A 24,212-nucleotide genomic window follows, 5' to 3' on the forward strand; every position below is an offset into this window, starting at 1 on the left:
TGTCGCACCGCACATCACACCGGGGGGTTATGGAAACATAGGCACATCCTTTAGGACCTCATCCTTCCCTCAGCCGGGTGGTGTTCCACCTACCTCATACACACTTTCGAGATCAATGCAGCTTGGATATCCCACTCAGTCTCTCCCCGAGTGTGGATCAGTTGCCTCCACAGTTTGCCTCCATAGCATTGCCTAGTGGACCTTCTGGTCATACTGTTGTGTTCCAGCCTCACTTTGGACAAGGCTACCGTGTCCCAATGCCTCCACCTACACCGGCACCTTATGGAAACATTCACGTTTCAATGCCTCCGCATCAATCGGCACTCATTAAACACTCACAACCTACTTCTGCCTACCCAACTCTTCCCCCTCCCTCTTTCTCTTATCAGACACATCCACCTCCACCATCTTTCCCACCATCATCTTACACCACCTACTCAACACCTCATGGTTCTAGCTCATCTTCTGCCAAGAATGTATTTAATGAAAAGACTTGTTTTAACGGGTCAAATTTTACTACTTGGTCGAATTTGATGAGACATGTCCTTGACTCACAGAACCTATGGGATCTTGTGCAGGGGTTGGAACCCCAACCCGATCCCGCATTTGTTCCATACAAGGTCGTCTGCTCATGGAAGGCTAGGAATGCCTATGCTATTGTCGAGCTGATGCAGGGCTTATTACCTGAGTTTCATTCTCAACTTCAGCATTTTGACTTAGCGTCAGAGCAATGGGCACACTTGACTGACCGCTATGCAGCTCGGGATAGGACCCGTCGTATTAATCTTGACAATGAGCTTCAGCTTTTCAAAATCACTAACCGGGATGACTTGAAAGTCAAGTTGACTGAGTATCGCCGTCTCCTCACTGAATTCTCCACTACGGGGACTCCCAAGTCCTCTGACGGTCAGGTCACATTGTTCCTAAATAAACTACCCAAGAAATACTTCAATTTTGTGGAAGGCATAGTTTCAAAGCCTATCATGCCTACATTCTATGAATTTGAGTGTCAGTTGTTGCATTACGCATGGTTGTTCGATCAGTTTCATATGAATTCCTCTTCAGAGGGGACTCTTGTTACTCATTCTCAAAAAGGGCAACAAGGGAAGGGCAAATCAAACCAACCCTCCACTCAAAATGAAAATCAAACTCAAAAGCTAAATCAATCTGGGGATTCTTAAGGAAACTCCCAATCACAACTTAAACCAGGGTGGCAAAATGTACCTAAAAAGAATAGGTATTGTCAACATTGTCAAAAGGCTAACCATTTTGACGACGAGTGTCGATCAAAGACACAAGGCAGAGCACCAAAACCCAAGTGTCAGACCCCACCTCACAGTCTGGCAACCCCCAGTAGGGGAGGTAGGGTGATAGCAAGGGGCAGTTTAAAGATCAGACTCACACTGCCACCGCACAGTCATCTCAGTCGACAACGTTCTCAACTCCAAAGGGCTTGTCTGACTAGCCTGCAGAGGCCCACATCGTCTCCGTAGAGACATCCGATACGAGTCTCGTCCACATCTGTGAGTTGTCTCCTGACGAGGTTACTGCAGAGGTCCACTTGTCATAGCTGAGCACTTCAGCTCCAGCTTGGGTTGTGGACAATGGAGCTACACATCACATGACTCCTATGGAGGACATTTTCCGTACCCAAGCCCCTGCAACCAGGCAGGTCCATGTAGGAAACAACTCCTCGGTCAAGATTCAGGCTCAAGGTTGTGTCAGTTTTGCCACTGACAAGGGTCCAGATCTGGCTTCGCTGGACAATGTATATCATGTCCCTCAGCTTGGGGTGAACTTGTTATCTGTTCAACAACTTTGCCGATTGGGGCGAGCAGTTTTCTTTATAGTGACCACAGTCAAGGTCCTTGACTCTCAGAATAGTTTAGTGATTGCTCGCGGTGAGGCACAACCTAATGGCCTATACCACATGACTCGCTTTCTCACCAAGCCGACAACGGAGGGCTCCGTGTTTCATAGCTTCCAAGCCTTAGCCACATCTCGAGAGCCTACGCACAATGAGCGTCTTTGGCATTTTCGCTTAGGGCATTATGGCTATGACTCACTTTATGAGTTGTCACGCTATGCACTGATTGAGCCCTTCCACACTTGAAGCTAGCTCGAGATGTCTGTAAAGCCTGTCAGCTCGGGAAGCAGTACCGTACCCCATTTTCTCAACAGTCTACATATAGAGCTGAGGAGCCTCTTAGATTGATTCACATTGATCTTTGCGGACCGACATCCACTCCCGCTTTGAACGGAGCGTTATACTTCTTTTTAATAGTGGATGATCATTCTTGATACATGTGGGCGTACTTCCTCAAGCATAAGTCAGATGCTTTCACATATTTTTCTGCTTGGGTATTGCTCGTTCATAACCAGACTGGTCGTCTGTCGGGTGCATGAGGAGTGATAGCGGTGGTGAGTTTCTCTCCCACAAGTTTTCTGAGTTTCTACAGAAGCATGGCATTTCTCGCCAGCTTACCTCTACCAACTCCCCCTCTCAAAATGGAGTTGTAGAGCGTAGGAACCGCACAGTCATGGAAATGGCACGCTCTATGTTGTTCACAGCAGAGCTTCCTGAGCGCCTTTGGGTCGAGGCTGTTAACACTTCGGTGTACATCCTCAATCGGTGCCCGACTGCGGCTCTTCCTCAAAAGACCCCGTATGAGGCATTTTTTGGCTCTCGGCTTGTTATTTCCCATTTTAGAGTCTTCGGGTGTTGTGCGTACACACACACGCCTGATGACAAGATAAGTAAGCTTACTCCCCAAGCTGATCTCCTTATTTTTGTGGGATATTCCTCTGAAGGGAAAGCCTATCGTTTGTTCAATCCTCAGACAAACAAGGTGATCGTTAGGCGGGATGTCATTTTTTACGAGAGGGATATTGTACAGTATTCTGCACCGGATTCCATTCCACTTTCTTCTTCCACATCATCAGAGATCGTGCCTATTGAGCCTGGTCTACTTTCCACTCCTGACATTCCTGCAGTTTCTTCAGCTCCCATGCCCCCTTCGCGAGACAAGTTACCTCGCTAGTACCAACAGACCATGTGGGATTCGAGGATCCTACCACCGGATTCCACTCCGGAGAGACCTAGAAGATCTACTCGGCTTGCTCTTCAAGCATCATTTGCAACATTGTTTACAACTGATTACATAGCGCATTCTAACCTGAATACATGGCAGGAGGCTCTTCAGCACCCTCAATGGCGCGAGGCCATGGAAAAGGAGCTTAAGAGTATTGACCGAAATGAGACTTGGACATTGGTGGATCGTCCGAGCCACAAGAAAGTCATTGGGACAAAGTGGATTTTTAGGACAAAGCTAAAAGTTGATGGGACTTTAGACAAGTACAAGGCTCGCCTTGTAGTCCAAGGGTTTCGACAGAAGCACGGCATTGATTATGAAGAGACCTTTGCCCCTACTGCACAGTTGACTTCCTTTCGGTTGCTACTCGCACTCGCCGCTCACCACAGCTGGCCAATACATCAGATGGATGTCAAGAGTGCCTTCCTAAACGGATACTTGAAGGATGAAGTTTATGTGGAGCAACCACCAGGCTTTCCTTCAAGGAACCCTAGGGATCAGGTATTCCACTTGCAGAAAGCTCTATATGAGCTGAAGTAAGCGCCGCGATCTTAGTTCATAGAATGGATGAGTTCTTACAGACTCATGGATTCCATTCTACCCCTTATGACCCGAACTTATGTGTTCGATCCACACCAGAGAGGGTTAGCTATATCCTGCTATACGTTGATGACTTACTCATCACAAGTTCAAATTCTACTACCATAGCAGAAATTAAGGCTAAGCTTAAAGCTACATTTGAAATGACAGACCTTGGTTTGTTGTCCTATTTTTTGGGGATGGAGGTAGTTTGTTTTGGAGGATGTATTTTTGTGTCACAGCAGAAGTACGCACTTCAACTTGTGGAACAGTACACTTCGGATCAAACACTACCAATGGCCACGCCTCTTGATCCTACTATCCACTTGTTGAAGGATACCCTAGGACAGCCCCTCGATGCACACACCTATCATTCTGTTGTAGGAAAACTTCTTTGGTTAATTCACACTAGGCCAGATTTAGCTTTACTCAGTTAGCATACTCAGTCAGTATTTCATAGTACCTAGGATGTCACATTGGATTGCATATCTTCATGTGTTGCGTTTGCGGTGTACTTTTTCTTATGGCTTGACATATGGTTCTGGTTTATGTTTGCAAGGGTACACTAATTCTGATTGGGCAAGAGGTCCTGACACCCAGCGTTCCCATGGTGGCTACCTCTTTACCTTGGGCACGGCTCCCATTTCTTGGTCTAGCCGTAAGCAAGAAACGGTGGCGGCTTCCACGGCCGAGGCTGAGTACCAGGCTCTCTTCGATGGCACCACTGAGGCCATCTATCTGAGGAGTTTACTGGGGGCGCTTCATTTTCCATGTGACTCTCCCACAGTTGTCTATTGGGACAACCAGAGTGTCATTGCCCTTGCGGGCAATCCAATCATCACACCACGGACACGGCATGTGGGAGTCAAGCTAGGTACTATTCGCCTTGAGTAGCATAACACATGGCAGTTCTCCTAAAGGCAATTTCCCTACCCTTGCTTGCTTGCTTGTTTTGCTTGTCTTGCTAAGCCCACCATCCTCTTTTTTGCCTTTCCACATATTCACCACATGATTGGCACATACATATACTTTTTCTCATCCTTAGGCACTTATCCTGGTCAATGCGAGGGATTGGATTGCTAGTTTTGTGCTTGACTTGGGTTTAAAACTCTCTTTATCTTTTCCTATCTGTCACTTAATCGGTCGCTGCCCCTATATTACTTATGTATTTTCAAAACATTTAAATAATAGTAAAATTTTTAAAAAAACAAGTCCATTGATTCCATCCGCCTTTGGAAGACTTGGTAGGCCCTTGGGCAGCCATCGAGCACCCTTGGTCTGATGCCCTAGCCTCAGATAACCATCACCTCTGTAGGCTTGGTAAGCCACTGGGCAGCCGACGTGCACCCTTTGTTCGATGCCCTGGCTGTTTTGAAATGGGACGCCTTGGGGTAAATCAATATTTTGGCTAGCCTACTTTTCTCGCCATATTTTGGGCCTGAGAGGAGGTGTTGTGCTAAGAATTGCTCTTAGCCACTTAAACAGCCCCAAAACATGCTTATTTTAGGCTTATTTTAGCCAAAACCCTAAAATGGGGAGCGGACCAAGAGAGTTAAGTGGGAGAAGATCTAGAACTCTAATTTTCTATAAATTGGCAGCCAGCCCTCCACTCTTTCCTTAATCTCATTTTTGCAGGTTTCAGGTGTTATCAGCTTGCTGCCCACACCCCGTTCACGGAGAACATCTCAGCCCTTGCTGCCCATTACTGTTCCCTACAGTCTGGCGCCTGTTTCCAGCCCTCCACACGATGATTGCTGTTGTTTCTGCCTAGCGACTAACTGCTGGTCATCTGCACTGCTATTGTACAACCTGCCATGTCAGCAAACTGCTGTGTTTGCAAGCCCCAGCTGCCACCCTGATAGTTTTTTCTCTCCTACTACAGTCTTTCTCTCACCTATCAGCTGTCGTCTGCAGTTTTCTCTCTCCTCACGGCTGCGTTTGGCAGTTTTCTCTCTACCTGCTGCGCCTGACAGTTTTTCTCTCTCCTCAGCTATCACCAGCCTCCACACTCCTGCATTTGCTGTCTACCTCCCTCTACAGCCTGCGTTTTCAGCACACTCTCTCTAGACTGCAATCTGCATCAGATCCAACTCACATTGTTGCGTTTACTGGTGATCAACATCCGGAGGCTACCTTGCTGTGATTCGGGATCCGTTCGGAGTACGACACACTGTCTAGCTCATTACCCCTGCCATGATTCCTGAGATACAAGAGTTTAAGGGTCAATATTCATTCACTGCATAGTGTGTTTGTTGCATGAGCATCGTATTATTAGTAGTCATATCACTTCATTTATTCAATGTGTTCTTTTATCAGTCTATGCTTTGTCCTACGGTTTCTGTTTATGCTTCTGCGTTAGGGTATTTTCTTTACAATTTGGAGCCCTCAAGGTGTAAGTGACAACATACAGGAGGGATCAATAGCCTTTTTGGTGGTTCTAAGCTATAGTTAACAACTTCCATGGTTATTCGAGCAAGGCAGCAATAGTTTTTCAGCCTTTCTCCCAGTGAAACTCTGAAATTTCTCGCTCTACACCACTCTCTCATCGTACAGCCATCTCTCAAGCTATCTCAACAAAATCCAACCATTTGAGTCATCATAGATGGAGATATTGAAAAATCTCTGCAATAAACCCTAATTTACAGCAAAAATTAGGGTTTAACAACCACCTCAAGATGTGTGCTCATAATTGAGGGCCTAGGACTTGAATTCCAACAGCTGAAACGCAAGAATTTCAAGGAGATTCAAGAGGCCAACCAGCTCATATTAGATTTGAGGCTTAATTCATCTTTCAAGGAGCAAGGTGAAGGCCAAATCCCAAGCAAAACAAGGGGCAAATTGGTTTGAAGGCTTACTGGTCAGTTTGGACAACAAGAGGCGCACTCGCATAAGCGAAGATCGAAGAATCTTAGTTGTACTCTATCCATTTGCGATAAAAGCTAAAGAAATATTGCAAGGGGCACCAGTTTTAACAGTCCCATTAGCAAAGGAGATTGGAGAATCTCAATTGTACTCCATCCATTTGCAATAAAAGCTATAGAAATACCGCAAGGGGCTCCAATTTTTGGGTCAACAAGTTATACATTGTCCAAGATTAAAGTGGTAAAGTGTACATTTTCAGTTTAAGTGAATTTTATAGTTGCTGTAATTGTTGACTAATATAGTCATTACCACCCTATCCAAGGACAAAGACTGGTTTCATGGTTTCATTATCAGGATACCATCAAATCCCTTGACTTGGTGGGCCCGAGGCACCTGATTGAAGGTCAAAAGCTTTGCTCTAGTGTTGACATTGTATTCAGCTAAGCATTGCAGTAAGAATGTCTTCAAATAGTGAGATGGGATCAAGCAAGGATGATGCCTCTTAAATTTCAATCTGAAAAATTCACAAGTGTTAGGGAAAATGCAATGCCTGATCCTTGACAAGCCACGCAGCATGGACAACGAGCTACCAATGTTGCTTTAGAGAAAAATGTGGGGCTTTCTAGGCCTTTAGAAGCCGATGGCCTACAAGAGGGAGGAATTTGATGACTAGTTTAAAGACCAAGTGAGGATAGCAGCTGAAATGCTTGTGCAATTGGCAAAAGATCCTTGGTTTTGAACCTCTTAAGAGAGGGCACCAAAGGTAAAAAGAGAAAATTGCCTTCAAGAGCTTCGAAACAACAAGAGGCACCAAAGGAAGAGCCAATACAACAGCATGATATTCCAAATGTGGGTAATGAGCATAAGCAAATGATGCCAGTGGGGCAGTCAATGCATATGCAAGGCCAACTTGGAAGTGCCAATCCAATGCTTTTTGGACAACAGGGCATGCATACAATGATGGGGCAACTGGGGTACTTTGGTGGTGGCACTAGTTTTCATGCTATGGTAGGCCAAGGACCGCATACGAGAATGTATGGCACAACTCCTTATGATATACAGCAACCGATGCATGGTGTGCAAGTCCCAACGTATCCAAGTATGGTTGGTAATATGTATAACCCCATGTATAGCAACATTGGCATGATGTTGGGGCACAAAGTTACAAGTTTGGCAATGCATATATGCAGCCCACTATGTTTGGGACTCATGGTACAAATGTTGAACGTACAAATGTATTAGATACATATCCATTTGGTTGAGCCAGTCAATCGTGCTTGTATCTACTACCAAAAGCATCACCATACTTCAGCCCACCAATTGCTCTCCAATCACCCAATCCGCCTATCTATCGTCAACTACGCTACTCGAGCCTTTGTCGTCACCTATTATGCATATGGTATAGTTTGCACCTAGTCTCTCAAACTATACATTTGCAAGGTTACTGACATATATGGAATACATGGAATGTACATTTTGATGTGATATGCATTCTCAAGGCATGTATGAAATACATGGATGGTATGCAATGTACATTTGGGGGTGATGCAAGAGAAGTACAATTGCATAAGTTACATGCAGTTTGTAGTTGATGTATGTCATCATGTGGTACATCATTGCTACAAGGCATTGGTCATGCTTAGCTCATACTTTACTTTGCTTTGGTGGTTCGTTGGGTTTTGACATGTGGATGCATGCCTTGTGGTTCTAACAGTGGTTATGATTCATGTGTGTGCATTGTAACTAGTTTAAGTGATTGAAATTTCACATGCAAAGGGCATGAGCATACTTGAGCAATAGGTGCACATGTTTCACTACAATGCTAGTATGGATTTCCACTAGTTGTTAGAGATCAAAGCCTGACCAGGACTGCACAGTCTAGTCAGACTGCCACGTGGCGCCACGTGGCAGTCCGGCCAACTGACTGCCGACCTGCCTGTTTTTTCGCCCAGATTCTGGCTATTTACAGCCGAGTTCTTCAGCAGTCTCCCACACTTTTCTGCTCGCAGATTACAGACTGGTGGCATGCGCAGATTTTGTCTCTGTTCGCAGATTTCAGACAAGAGACAGTGCAGACTACAACGGACTTCGAGGTGAACAGCAGGTTGCATTGTCGAGGTGGAGACACGCAGTCCAGCGCACTGCGCCCGTGTATATATCTGCATATCTTTGTATACAGCACACTTTATACAACAGATCTTCATCTTCCACTGTCTCTTTCTCTCTCTTCTCTCTCTACGTTCTCTCTCTCTCAGTCCTACGCTTCCGCACCGCTGCACTCTGACATGGTATCAGAGCAGTGTTGGAGGGCTGACTGAGCGCAGAACCAACCTGAAGAGGAGTTTCTATCGCGACACAAGGTTGCGTTTTCAGCGTTTGAGGGCAGGCAGGAGGGCTGTGCCTCGAAACAAGGCTGAAGCGAGCGTGGGCACGCAAGAAAGGAGTCCAGGTGGTGGATTTGCTGCTGTTTACTGCTGTTTGACGAGGAGGAAGTTTGAGTTTTCAGCTTTCAAAGTGCAGGTTTTGCTTTTTCATCGCCTCCGGCGGGTGAAGAAGTTTCAGGACGCGGAGGAGCCCTAGTAGGCTGAGTTTTCACAGTCAGAGGGGGCTGCTTTTGCGTTTGTGAAGGCATTACAGGTGAAGATGTCTACAGAGATTGACTTGGAGTTCCAGACAATTATGGACCGGAAGGTGCCTGTCTTACCGGCTCTTCCCGCAGATCAGAAGCTTGATGGCGACAACTACCGCATCTGGCGCATCATGATGTTGGCCATCCTTGAGTCCTATGATTTGGCGGAGCTTGTACATGAGGAGATCGACCGGCCCTCGGTAAGAGATGAGTCCAAACTCTCTTCCGATGCTCATGCGGAGTTGGCCAAGGCTCAGTCTCACTGGGACAAACTGAATGCCAGGATTCGTTCCTTTCTTTTTCTGTCTTGTACTACAGCCGTGATAGCTCACATCGAGCACTTGACGGTGGCTCGGGAGATATGGCTGGAGCTTGATCAGATGTACAACCAGATGACCCTTATGAAGAGGGTTTCTTTGGAGGTTCAGATGCGGACCTTGTCCGTAAAGAAGTCTTCTTCGTTGCGGGGGCATATCAACAAGCTTAGACAGCTTCAGATGCAGGTTCAGAATGCGGGAAAGCCGATTTTCTCCGAAGACATGGCGATCACACTATTGTCCCAGTTGCCACCACGATTCGGTACTTTCTATTCCGCCCTTATTGCTTCGGGGCGAGAGTCTACTCTTCGTTGGGAAGAGTTGGTTCCTATGGTCTTGGACCAAGAGGAACAACTAAAGGGACGGAATGCTTCCAAGTCGGAGGCACTGACAAGTCAAGCCTCTCAGAAGAAGGGGAAGGACCAAGAGAAGAAGAAGGGGGATAACAAGTCAAAGAAGGACAAGGACAAGGACAAAGAATCCACATGCCATATTTGTGGAAAGACTGGCCATTGGAAGAAGGATTGCCCTGACAAAGACAAGAAGGACACGAAGGATTCTGAAGCGGTGGCTGCACCCTCATCAGCTGCATTTTCTTCATCTAGCTGTCATTGAGGACTCTTCACCGAATGCTTCTGATGCTGCGATAACGGCTCCGCAGGCTCAAGAGTGGATCGTTGACAGTGGTGCCTCCCGGCACATGACTCCTTCATCAGATGGTGTTGCCCAGTTGCGACCTTCGCGCGGGCAAGTTCTCATTGGAGATAGCTCTTCAGTGTCTATTGCAGGAAATGCAACTTATTCCAGATGGACGTGGTGGTACCCATACCTCCGAGGTCTTGCATGTACCAAGTTTAGGGTATCATCTTCTGTCAGTTCATAAGATTTGCTCCCTTGGACTTTTGGTGGAGTTTGACAGTGATTCGGGGCAAGTCCTTGATCGTGGGTCAAGGAAGGTTCTCTCATCCGGATATGAGGAGAATGGCATCTATAAATTGAAGTCTTCCACCGCCCTCTCTACTCTTCTTCTTACCTCTCAGACACAGTCAGAGTTATGGCATGCTCGGTTTGGTCACCTCAACTATGATTATCTTCGGAGGGCGTCATGTGGACAGCTTGTTCTAGGGTTGCCGGATATAGTGGTGAGCCAGCAGCCATGTGTCTCCTGCATTCGTGGGAAGCAGCATAGGGATGCCATTCCCCACACAGCTTCGCGGCAGTCTACTTCACCGATGGAGCTTGTATCTACGGATCTATGTGGCCCTATGAGGAACGAGTCCTTGCGTGGGAGCTCGTACTTCATGCTGATCGTAGATGACTACAGCAGGATGACATGGGCCTATTTCTTGGCATTGAAGTCAGAAGCTTTCTCCCACTTCAAGGATTAGCTTCTCTTTGAGGAGAACCGATCAGGCCGGAGATTGAAAACCTTGCGATCCGACAAGGGTGGTGAATTTGTTTCTAATGAGTTTGCTCGTTTTTGTGCAGATAAAGGTATTCACCAGGAGTTTGCTAATACCAACACTCCTCAAGAAAATGGCATTCTTGAACGGAAAAACCGCAGTGTGATCGAGATGGCGCGCACCATGATGGAGCACCGACAGACCCCTCAGGTTCTATGGGCCAAGGCTGTGGCTACTGCAGTCCACATCCTTAATCGATCCCCCACTTCGGCCGTTGATGGGATGACACCTTTTGAGGCTTACTTTGGGACTAAGCCCGATGTTTCTTACTTTAGGGTCTTTGGGTGTGATGCCTATGTTCACATTCCCAAGGCTCACCGTGATAAATTTGAAGTAACTTCCCGAAGACAGGTATGATCCCGTCAAGCGAGATGTGTACACTAGTCGAGATGTGCGGTTTGTGGAGGTTCCGGCCATATCAACAGGTGAGGAGCATCCCGTTCTTGGAGATCCAGGGGAGAGTTGGGCTCCCGCTACAGTTCCTTTGGAGCCCGTGCCTTTTGATTCTGATTCTGTTTCTAACACAAAGTCTACTGTTCCACCGGTCACCCCCGAGGAGTTACCACCGGTGGATATCCCAGAGTCTTCAGTTGATGGAGAGCGACGAGGGGAGGTCCGGCCTCCTCCTCGTTGGGCCCGTGACACACTCCGTGATTCAGGGATCGAGGGGGTTTCTGAGGAGTGAGGACCGCAGGATGGTCCGCGACGGTCACGGAGGCACCAGGCACATTCTACGGAGCTTGTTTGATTTAACTATTGTTTGATGACCCGTGTTATGCAGGATCAAGAGCCCACCTCTATGAAGGAGGCTTTACAGTCCGCACCATGGAAGAAAGCTATGGAAGCCGAGTTGGAGGCTATTGAGAGGAATGGCACTTGGTCACTTGTGCCACGCCCCCCGAATAAGAAGGTGATTGGCGTCAAATGGGTCTTCAAGTCCAAATATCTTAGCGATGGTTCTTTGGACAAGCACAAGGCTCGCCTTGTTGCTAAAGGTTTTGCACAGCGCCCAGGGATTGATTGTCATGATACTTTTGCCCCCACTGCTCGTATGGCGACTATTCGAGCTGTTCTTGCCTTGGCTGGCCACAGGAGATGGCCTGTTTACCAGTTGGATGTGAAGTCGGCCTTCCTCAATGGTGATTTGAAGGAGGAGATCTATGTTGAGCAGCCTCCTGGCTTTGGATCTTCAAATGGGAAAGTCTACAGGTTGAAGAAGGCCTTGTATGGCCTCAAGCAGGCTTCGCGTGCATGGAACGAGAAGATTGATTCGTTCCTTCAGTCACGGTTGGGATATAGGCGTTCTAAGGCCGATCTGCAGCTTTATGTTCACACTTCCGAGGATGGTTGTGTGCTTTTTGTGTTGTATGTTGATGATTTGATTGTCACAGGTGATCATGCACAGCAAGTCCAAGAGACGAAGTCAACTTTACATCGGACGTTCGAGATAACGGACTTGCGTCTACTCCATTTCTTTTTGGACCATGAGATTTATCAGTCTCAGAGGGGGATCTTCATCTCTCAGCAGAGATATGTACAGGAGCTCTTGGTTTCTTTTGCTATGGAGGATTGTCGGACCCTTTCTACTCCTATGGATCCGAACTAGAAGGCCACTTCCCATTCAGCTTCTCCCATGGCGGATCCTTCCCGCTATCGTTAGTTAATTAGCTCATTGATTTGGCTTCTCAACACTCATGTTGATCTTTGTTTTGCTGTTGGGCTCTTGGCAGGGTTCATGAGTGAACCTCAGACGGTGCATTGGCAGGCTGCTCGGAGGATACTTCGGTATTTGAGGGGGACGTCTGATTTAGGGATTCATTATCCCGCAGGGACAGATGGTACAAATCTTGTACTTGCAGTTGGAGCGACTCGGATTGGGCCGGTGATGTGGACCACAGGCGGTCTACTACAGGTTACTGTTTTACCTTGGGTGCAGGTGTTATCTCATGGAGTAGCAAGAAGCAGCCCACGGTAGCCCTTTCGTCTATTGAAGCGGAGTATCGGGCCGCGTCTTCCACCACATGTGAGGCTGTGTGGCTTCGGAGATTGTTGGAGGAGCTTGGCTGCCCCCAAACTCGTCCTACTTTGCTGCAATATGACAATGAGAGTTGCATTGCCTTGGCACGAAATCCTGTTTTTCATGCCCGGACGAAGCACATAGAGATCCAGTACCACTTCATCAGAGAGAAGCTTCTGGATGAGACCATCACTGTGGAGTACTGCTAGACGGAGGACAATCTTGCAGATTTGTTTACGAAGGCCCTTCCACAGGCTCTACTTTGGAGACATTCCAGATCCCTCAGGCTTCTGCCCCGCCCAGGCTCTGAAAGGGGGTGTTAGAGATCAGAGCCTGACCAGGACTGCACAGTCCAGTCGTACTGCCACGTGGCAGTCCAACTGACTGCAATACAGCCGACCCGCCTGTTTTTTTGCCCAGATTCTGGCTATTCATAGCCGAGTTCTTCAGCAGTCTCCCACACTTTTCTGCTCGCAGATTACAGACTGGTGGCACGCGCAGATTCTGTCTCTGTTCGCAGATTTCAGACAAGAGACAGTGCAGACTGCAGCAGACTTCGAGGTGAACAGCAGGTTGCATCGTCGAGGTGGAGACACGCAGTCCAACGCAGTGCGCCCGTGTATATATCTGCATATCTTTGTATACATCACACTTTATACATCAGATCTTCATCTTCCACTGTCTCTTTCTCTCTCTTCTCTCTCTGCATTCTCTCTCTCTCAGTCCTACGCTTCCGCACCGCTGCACTCTAACACTAGTGGCAACAAATGCTTTGGCAGATTGCAGAGCAATCGAGGACAATTGCAAGGATTCCAAGGAGATGGTTTGTCATGAGAACATGAAATTTTATTGTTTTGCTTAGCATTTGATTAAAAGCTAATCAAATGTGTTAATGTGACTTGCACATATGAGGTGCAAGTTAATTATTTCACAATATGGGATCTGGGACCCCAAAATATCAGTTCATGCCAGATAAAAGTTGTAATAAGTTATGTTTCTGATGTCAAATTTTGGCCTAGGCCAATTTACTAGGCACTAATGTCAGTGGTGGTGACATTAGAGACTAAGCACTAATCAATTAATTAATGACGGTCTAAGGGTCAATAATTGCTCAAGAATACTTGGGAGACAAATTAGCCTAGCCAGTTTAATTATTGGCTGGTTGAAAATTTTTTAGGACTCTGGAATAATTATTAAATTACTTTCTAGAATTAATATTCTAAAAATTAATTCAACAAGCTAGATAATGCTAGAAAAATGGGATCGAAAGGCTACCACTTGGTAAAACTTGCCTATGCGAGTGGAAAAAACGTTTTTGGGGACTAGTAGAAATCTATTCCAGTCATTATGAAAGAGGAAGGCACTATTAGAGAGCAAGGAGATATTACTTATGCGGTTTGCAGCCACCAAGAACCAATCCTACTGTAGGTGACAGCAATTTGGAGCCCACTAGGTGCAGGTGACAACAACCCAAGGTCCCTCTAATGTAGGTGACAGCATACAAGAGGGGATAGCAACCTTTTTGGTGGTCCTAAGCTATAGCTAACAACTTCCATGGCTATTTGAGTAAGGCAGCAAGCAGTTTTTCATACTTTCTCGTGATGAGACTCTTAAATTTCTCTCTCTACACCATTCTCTCTCATTTTACAACCATCTCTCAAGCTATCTTAGCAAAATCCAGCCATTTTAGTCATCAGATGTGAAGATATTGGAGAATCTCTGCTATAAACCCTAAGTTACAGCAAAAACTAGGGCTTGACAGCCACCTCGGATGCGTACTCAAAATTGGGAACCTAGGACTTGAATTCCAATAGCTAAAATTAAATATTCTAAAGGAGATTCAAGAGGCCAGCCAGCCCATATCAAATTTGGGGCTTAATTTGTCTTTCAAGGAGCAGGGTGAAGAACAACCCCCAAGCAAACCAAAGGGAAATTTGGTTTGAAGGTTTGCTAGTCACTTTTGACACTTGGATTAGTGGAGGAGATCAAAGAATCTCAATTGTACCCCATCCACTTTCAATAAAAGCTTTAAAAATACCGCAAGGGGCACTTGTTTTGGGGTCAACAAGCATTCTATTATCCAAGATTAAAGTGGCGAAATGTGCATTTTCACTTTATGTGAATTTTATACTTGCTATAATTGTTGATTAATCAAATCATCACCCTCTCTGAGAAGGAAGGTTGGCTTTAACTAGAGCTAAGTGGGTGACCTGGCAAGCATACACACATGTGCTAAGGATTGAGATAATTAGTCCAAAAAAGAGATCTTGTCAAGGTTAGAAGGTGAATAAACAACTCACACACATTTTCTTTTTGTTCATTCTACTTCACTATTGAGAACCCAATTACAGATCAAACCAGCAAACTATTAGCCTTAGTCTATCATTGGTATCGAACCCATGTAGGTCAAAGATCCCTCACAAACTTCTTCAAAGGCAACACAATAGACCCCCCAACCCACGTGACACCTTTCTCCTCCCTTGATATAGACCTACCTTGTAGCAGGTTATCATCAATAAGAGTTCCCTTGAATAGAGCTGAATGACCACACCCACTAGGGCCATACCCACTAAATGTGTCGTTGCATTCCTCACACTGGCTGAATTTTCAGCAACAATCATGCCCACCAATTGCTTCCTTTTTTCACTTACAATCCTTTTCTTGCATTCTTCAATAACATGCCTCTTTTTCTAGCAATAATTGCATCTTTTTTTCTTAATACCATCATTCTTGGTGCTTGAAGAGTCCGTGGAAGAAGCTGATCTATCTTTACCCTTTGAGTTTGATGGCTTCCATGACTTCCCTTTATTCCTATGGCTAGCTGCAAATGCTTGATTTTTCATACTTATGTTAGAGTTATTCACCCATGATTGCTCTTCTTGCAATGACAGTGACACCAACGCATCAAATGTGTATGCACAAACATCTCCTTTTGCAAGTAAGCAAAGTATAGTAGCAAAACTCTAATAAGTGTCAAGTAGACTAGCCAAGACTATAGAAACGAGAAGCATCAAGAATTATCTCATCAATATTTGCAAGTTGCTCCATTATGTCCTTGACACGTGTAATGTAGACGTGCAAATAGGCTACACAAGTCTTGTTGCGCACTTAATACAATGAAGCAAGTTCGTCCCAAGCACCCTTGACCATTGTGCACGAACAAATATGTACAATAACCTATCTTTTGCACGAGAGTGCAATCAAAGTAAGTGCCTGGGCAATGGGGCATCTTGCCCATCCTATCTCCACTGATCAGCGGTAGGAGGTGCACTAAGGGCTAGAGCGGAAGATCCATGCACCTGCAACATTTTCTATAGTGGGGCCTACATACCGAACCTCTGAACCAAATATATAACCCCAAAGCTACTTGGCAACTAAAACAAGCTTCATCATGTTTGACCATATCAGATAATTAGTGCCATCCAATTTATCAAAGTCCCAAAAAAAGTTAAGCAAATCATTTTGGCTTGCCACTGCTTGTTGGGTATAACTAATTTTTCACAACTACTGCCAAATGTGTACCTGTAGGTGCAGCAATATAAAAAAGCAAAGAAAATGCCAAAAAACTAACAAGCTTTTACAAAATTAATGATGGCAAAGAAAATTTTGTGGCTGAAAATGCTCCAATGTTTACGAATGTCGATGTAGAAGGTGTAATTGGCCTCAATATCAATGGATTTGGACAAATTGCACAAAAGCCACAAATTTATTTGCCAAAATTTCATGAAATGCCCCGAATTTTTTGCATGAAATTGGGTAATTTTTGTGTACCAAACACTAACTCCCCAAAATTTTGGGGCAATTTGGGGGTTTTAGGCAAAAGTCCCAATTTTTCTAAAGAAATTGGGTAGACAACCATACGCCAACTCATGAAATTTCTCCTAAAATCATCAGAATTTTTTTCTTGTAGCAATCTTTCTGTACATGGACAGCAGTAGCACTGTATTTTTGTTGACTCCTGTGGTTTTGCACAAGTTCCAGAAGCATAAGGCTTCTACTTGGGTTTCCCTATTTTCAAGGAGTTTGAATTTCAACCACAGCAACAGGACGTGTGTTGCAAAATTCCATCAGTTCTCATCCAGTGCAAATCATGTTCCTGCAACCTGCTCACTCATGGCACCAGTCCAGCTTCATTCTGTTCTGCTGCTTGGTGCTGTTTTGCTGCAATTCCTAGCTTCATGCTGCCTTTATGCTTTTGAATTAGCCAAAATATGGAGCTGTTAGACTGCAGGCATCATCCATACTGTCTATCTTATCTTATAATGCATTATGCTGATTTATGCCAATGCATTCCTTTAGATTTCTGATAACTAATTCTTTTTCCTCCATAGAAAAAGAAAACAAGATCTCTCTCTCTCTCTCTCTCTCTCTCTCTCTCTCTCTCTCTCTCTCTCTCTCGGAGAGCGAAGAGAGTACATATCAGAGCCTACTAATACATGCGTATGATTAGCGCACATAGAGCAACACTTGCTGAAACAAATGAGATCGAGAAGAAGAGTTTTTTGTTTGACTTACTTGTTGCCTCCATCTTCACTGATCTGATTCCCAAACTGGATGTGTTTCCCCCCGTAAAGCCCCCGAAGGGCCCGTTTCATCACGATCTTCGTCTGGCCCATGGCTGCTGCTGCTTCTGGGCGAGAGGTGGGATGGGGGTTTAACGCGCACGCAGAGTGCCGGCATAAACCCGCAAGCTCTTCAAATCATTGGCAGGTGATTCACCTTTCAAGACAAATTTGAGACTAGGGGCATAGTATTATATGGTTACCGGTGTTCTAAGGCCTGAAACATGCTTGATTGCATGTTACCTTTGGTCTAAGTGAAAAAGAAGAACCAAATATTGCCTATACATGTAGAGTCAGGGTGATCCTAATACATGTTTGGTTACATGTTTCGTCTTGTCTAAGCGAAGAACAAGAGCCAACAATTGTCCATGCCTACATGGTCGGGGGGTGACCAATGGTTTAAAGAGAAAAAAAGCCAATGATTTCCTATCCCTATATGGTCAAGGGGTAACCAATGGTTTGAAGAGAAAGAACGATGCCTAATACATGCTTGGTACATGTTACCTTTGGTTTTGCAACTATGTGGAGCTCATTGAGAATTCATATTGCCACAACCATGAATGTGAAGTGGTCCAAGAGATATGGGGATTTGTGGTTGAACCTTGGTGGATTCAAGTCCCATACATGAATCAGCACCTATTAATATACTTTTGGAAAGAGAGGAACATAACCTCATGAGCAACTCATTTTTTCATAAAGGCTATCAAATGAGTAATAGATGAAGATACTAATCTTAGAGTGATCTCTAAAGTAACAACCTTGAGCCTGATATTCAATTAGTGGGAACTATCCCTTTTTGTAACGAATCTAGTAGACCAAAACTAGGAAGAAATAACCTGATATTCAATTAGTGGGAATTATCCCTTTTTGTAACGAATCTAGTAGACCAAAACTAGGAAGAAATAAACATTATTTATGACCAACATAAATTTTCAAACGCAAAAGCAAGTATAATATACTATCCCTTTTCGTAATGAATCTAGTGGACCAAAACTAAGAAGAAATAAACACTATTTAGGACCAACTCAAATATTCAAAGGTAAAAGCAAGTATCATGTGTGACCTCAAATAGAGCAAAAGGTCTCATCCAATTGTGGGGTTCACTTGAGGTGTGCAACCCCCATTTGCATACATGTGTATGTGTACTAAGAGTGCAAAACTAGTGAGTATGAATGTGCCTTTAGTGCATTAATAGCGCATTCCCCATTTGCATACATGTGTGTATGCATGCATGTGCACATATGCCAAGAGTGCAAAACTAGTGCACTTAGTGCATTTTAAAGCACAATAAGTTGTAAACTTGCTCTTAGGGAGGTAAATCTAAGCTTAAGTCCTTACCTTACAATGTACTTTTCCTATTCTATTGTGATATGGAGAGGATATGGGGGTCCCTTCCTTCACATCACCAAACTAGATACATAGGGTGTGGAGCATGCTAATCAAAAGGGGATAGTGGATGCTTGGTACTAGCTTTGAAAAAGTTTCTCATATATCTTTGGTAGTTCTATGTGTGATGTCTTGGCTCAAAGGGAGGCCTTGTTGTGACATTGATCTCCAATAAGAAGAGCCTTATGAATCTATAATCCTCAAACTTCATCACCTAACATAGTATTCCAAAGCCCCTTTGAAGAGATAATGGTATCTCCCTTGAATGTTAGAATATATAGCACATCATCACATATGATGTCCCCTTGGTCTCCACCCCCTTGCGAGCACAATTAGTAGTCTCAGTTTCCTCATATCAACAAGTCTCAATTCTTAGTTGGTGAGATGGTGTGGACTTTTCAATTGCGAGGGTGGCGAGTATCAATGGGTGTTAGATTTTTTCGATGTTATATGGATGATGCGTGGGCCCATTTGGATAGGGATGTCATTGTTATCAACAATTTTTCTCCCAAAAATCAATGCTTCCATATGTCATGCGGCATGCCTTGCCCATCTCAAAAACAATGACTTGCCCACCTACCCATACACATAGCAGGCCTAGATGGCATGCATGCTTGCTAGCATAATGGGCTTAGATGGCACATCTTGTTATGTTAATTTGTTTATTCTATTATAATGAAAATAGATGTTATTCATTAATTTATTTTGTGGATTTTTATTTTGTCTATTTGCTTATTAATAGTGACCTATTACATGTAGTGCCACTTGTAACATTGGTTGCATTGTGTGTGGCTAATAAATGGCAAGGAGTAATCTACATGGTGTTTCCAATCAATAGATTATTAGAGAAAGTTATGCATATGTAATTATTTTTAGTGTGAGAGATTATTATTATGGGTGCTACTATTGCACAAATAAATTTGTGTGCTTGTGTGAAGAATGATCTATTGTTGTTGTAACCTTTGTATTATGGTCTTAGAACAAGATAATTATTTTTTTAAGGGTAGAATTATAATTTAGGCTTTAGCCATAATGAGATAGGTCTTAGGAATCCTTAGACAAAAGCAAGTGTTCAAGCTAGGAAATGGAAAATCCCAAAAAGGATGCATAATACTATTATGAGCACAAAAGTAACAAGATTGCATGTAAAACTATAGATCAAGGCAAACAAGTGTTGAAGCTAGGAAATGGAAAATCCCAAAAAGGATGCATAATACTATTATGAGCACAAAAGTAACAAGATTGCATGTAAAACTATAGATCAAGGCAAACAAGTGTTCAAGCTAGGAAATGGAAAACCCCAAAAAGGATGCATAATACTATTATGAGCACAAAAGTAACAAGATTGCATGTAAAACTATAGAGCAAGGCAAACAATAGATTTGTTGCATCTCACTTATTTTTGGAATTCAAAGCACTAAGATATATTTTAGGGGTTTTAGCATACCTTGGATGCAATGGTGATGTAAAAACATCAAGATGCACGACACAAAAGCATTAAGAGTTGTTTTGGGGTTTTAGCATACCTTGGATGGAATGGCAATGTCGAAATATCAAGATGCACTACACAAAAGGCTTTGCTGCTAGTATAGCGACGTCCAGGAGACCTTCGCATATACGAAACCTTCTTTTTTATTTGTATTTGTATTTCCTTTATATGTAGACATGAGGTATGAATGTATGTGTACCTATATAACTTAATATTTCCATAATGGAGGATGGTAAACTGTGACTTTTGTTAAGGGGGATGTTGGGTCTCATTGTATATTTTCTCTTCATTCTTTCTAAATTTGTTAACTTGTACAATTCTTTTCATGTTTATGAGGTCACTTGTATTTGAGATGCTAGGTTTTGTGTGTGTTCCACTTCACAACACATCTACACTCCAAGCTTCCAATCGCATGTCATCTTGTATGAAGATAAGCTCCCAAGATAAATAGGGCTCGATGGTCCATCTCATGGCAAATGGTCATTGCCATCATGAAGAGCATCTAGAGAGAGAGAGAGAGAGAGAGAGAGAGAAGCTATAGTTTCATGACCCAATTCATTCTCTTTCTCATCTTCCATCACATCCTCATGGTGTTCTAAATATGGCAAACCATATTGATATGCTTTTGTTTATTTAGCAAGCTTGTCTAAATCTAAGTTTTAGGAAAAAAAACTTAAAGCTAATGCATGATTAAGTTTTATAATTAGCTTACATTTTTCTTAATAGACTACCCAATTAGAAACTGAAAGATGCTAGCCTTGCTACCCATCTAAACCATACATACAACACATTTTTTTGAGTATTATAACTTTATATATGCCCTTGAATGTGATGTTAAGCTTATATAATTATATTAGCTAGGCATTATTCGTTTCATATTTGGAATGATCCTCCATTATTTAAGGATGATACACAAATTGTAGTACATGAAATTATCATTGTAATATCATATATGCTTTGTTAAGCATAAAAATCATTTTGAGGATTTAGAAATCAAAGAAATAGACAGCAAATGTACGAAGCATCAAAGAACCTTCAACCTCCATACCACTCCTCACTTAGGGACCTACTCAAGAATTGGAGGTTTTGCCAAAGGATTGGGAGAAGCAGAGGGATCAACACGATGAGAAAAGATGGCTACTAAGGGGATTGCCTTAAAGAAGAAGGAGAACAATGACAAAAAGTACGAGAAAGTGTAGGAGTATTACATTAGAAAAAGAAAACAAGATACAATTGAAAGCATAATGTGTGGTTTCCCTAAAAATGAAAGCTCGTTGGAGAATGAGTAAAGTAAGTAGACCCAAGAGGAAGCAACTCAAAACCAAGACCAGCTCACGACAAAAATAACTTGGTTAACAAAAGAGAAGAAAGAGTTGCAATAGACCAAGAAGCAATAGCAACTGACATTTGACACTCACCAAGTTGCAAAATAAAGGCCTTGAACAAACCAATAGAAAAATTCAACAAATGGATGAGTATAGCTTATAGACCATGTGCTAACTGGGAACCAAATGGGCATAAGTAGGCTTTGAAAGATAGCTTCAAATAGCAAGTGAAACTCTCAAGTTGAGTGTGGGAACAATAGTGCCTCAACCTGAGTACAAATTTGTAAGAGATGAATGTGTGCAATAGCTAGGGATGAGGAGTTTATGAACACAAATATTTAGAAAATGGGATTCATCAGCTAAGAAGAGCCATTTTTGTCACCCCCATTGATGGACATAGGTAAATGGGAGGCAAGAGAAGCTCTAGAGTTGGTTCCTAAAGAACTGCTTGCTAAAGGATCATTGGACGAACCCACCCCATTAGACTTAGACAAGGATCCCAAGCAAAGGAGGAAGGAAAATTTATATGGGAGTACAAAAACATTTGTGGCCTCTTCTTAGCATGCGCTAGATATAACATTACTTAATGCAAGGGAATCCACAATCACTAATTGCAAAAGAGAACTCTTGGCTCTAGGAATGTGGGAGTTGTAGAAAGCACTCATGACCTTCACTTTCAACCTTCCACAAAAATTCAAAATATCGATCCCTCCAAATGTAGTGAAACAAGTTATAGAGGTAGAAGAAACATTAGAAAAAAGATGGCTTGACCAAAAAACATATTAGGTATGAAGGATAGCATGGATAGCAGAATAACATTTTAGATGTGAATCGTGAAACCTCAATTGCCTTCTATCGTACCATAACATTAAAAAGAGAAGATTTCATTATCTTCCTTACCCATGAAGCCATGGAATGGATTATGAACCAAACAAGCATATCATATTTGACTTTCCCCTCCACTTCATTATCAAAAACCAAAAAGAGGTCGATAGTCTCAAGTGCAATAAGATCTAGTTTCATCAAGAACTTTATGTCCAAATTTTTAGAGTACTTAGACCTAGTCTTCTGTAAGTAAGGTCTCATACCACTCCAAGTGTGGACGTGAAGGTGGTAGGTGTAACTAGCTCAATTGGAATAAAGAAGCAAGATGCATGAGATCCAGGAAAACATGGTTGGGAGTTATATAGTGAGGTGCCAAATGCCCTAAGACATTCTAGAGCATTCAATAAAATGTCCAGGAGCTTTAAGATATTATTGCAATGTCATTTTTGAGTGTCGAGCTATCTTGCATGCAAATTGTAAATAAAAATAGCACACCCATAAAAGCACATAGAGACAATGGTAATTGATAAGGACTTGCCGATGAACATGAAAATAACCTGATGAGATATTTTAAAGATGAAACTGGCTATAGGCACCCAAAGTTAAATGGCCCTACCCTAGCGTAAAATGAGTCCACTTGTAATTAAAGTGAAAGAAAACTATTGAAATGTCATTTCAATGTATGCAAATCAATTGAGCTTATCTCATTTTGCTTCATGCTTCCTTGTGAGCTTATGTGTATGCCATAGCATGAAAGAACAAATTTCCTACTACTCAAGAGAGCTTGCGACATTGAGTGCAATCTTCATTTGAAGCTATTGTATGTCTATTTCTCATCCACCTATTCTCTTTTTTGCTTCTAAATGACCTATAGATAGATAGATAGATAGATAGATAGATAGATAGATAGATAGATAGATAGATAGATAGATAGAGAGAGAGAGAGAGAGAGAGAGAGAGAGAGAGAGAGAGAGAGAGAGAGAGAGAGAGAGAGAGAGAGAGAGAGAGAGAGAGAGAGAGAGAGAGAGAGAGAGAGAGAGAGAGAGAGAGAGAGAGAGAGAGGGGGGGGGGGGAGGGAGAGAGGGAGAGGGAGAGGGAGGGAGAGGGAGAGGGAGAGGGAGAGGGAGAGGGAGAGGGAGAGGGAGAGGTAGAGGGAGAGGGAGAGGGAGGGAAGGAGAGAGATTTCACTCACACACACATGCACACACACAAAGGTCTACTTGGAGGGACAAGAAGAGTAGATAATGTCCTTAAATATGTACTCATGGATTCAAGATGTGTGGAGCTCAATGATCTACTACATTGGATCGATAGAGCTTGGAACCTCATTAATTCATCAAGAGTACAATTGCTTAATGAGTACTCATGCTTCATTTTTTGTTCTTTATCTTATCTCAAGAGTTGAGCTAGACTATAGACCCAAATCCATGGTTAGGTTGTAGGAGGAATAGATTGGGCTATGAAGCTCAGGATGTTAGAGCTCATAGGCAATCGAAGGATCAAGAATGTGTGACTCAATATGCATTCATCCCTTTAAGTCTAACACAACCATAATTGAAAGATCCACTTGTGGAATGAGTAACACTTAGATCATAGAACCATTTTTGAGCCTTCAAGCTTTCAACTACAACATAGAAATGTGAATTGATGAGCTCACTATGCCTTG

At 43.3% G+C, this 24,212-nt stretch overlaps 1 protein-coding gene across 1 annotated transcript in view; it reads right to left on the minus strand.

The window, feature by feature from the left end:
- The window catches only part of LOC148016841 (Ribosomal L28 family), a 32,683-nt gene extending 14,923 nt beyond the window's left edge, over positions 1–17,760 (minus strand). Inside the window, exon 1 of the mRNA XM_087663149.1 lies at positions 17,475–17,760. Coding sequence (XP_087519275.1) covers positions 17,475–17,575 — 101 coding nt within the window. The 5' untranslated portion in view covers positions 17,576–17,760. The remainder of the gene's footprint in view (positions 1–17,474) is intronic.
- Positions 17,761–24,212: the final 6,452 nt, after the last annotated feature.

Source organism: Lygodium microphyllum, chromosome 22 (genome assembly GCF_053477565.2).
Source record: "Lygodium microphyllum isolate KBCC chromosome 22, Lygodium_microphyllum_v1.1.10, whole genome shotgun sequence".
NCBI classification, from domain to species: domain Eukaryota; kingdom Viridiplantae; phylum Streptophyta; class Polypodiopsida; order Schizaeales; family Lygodiaceae; genus Lygodium; species Lygodium microphyllum.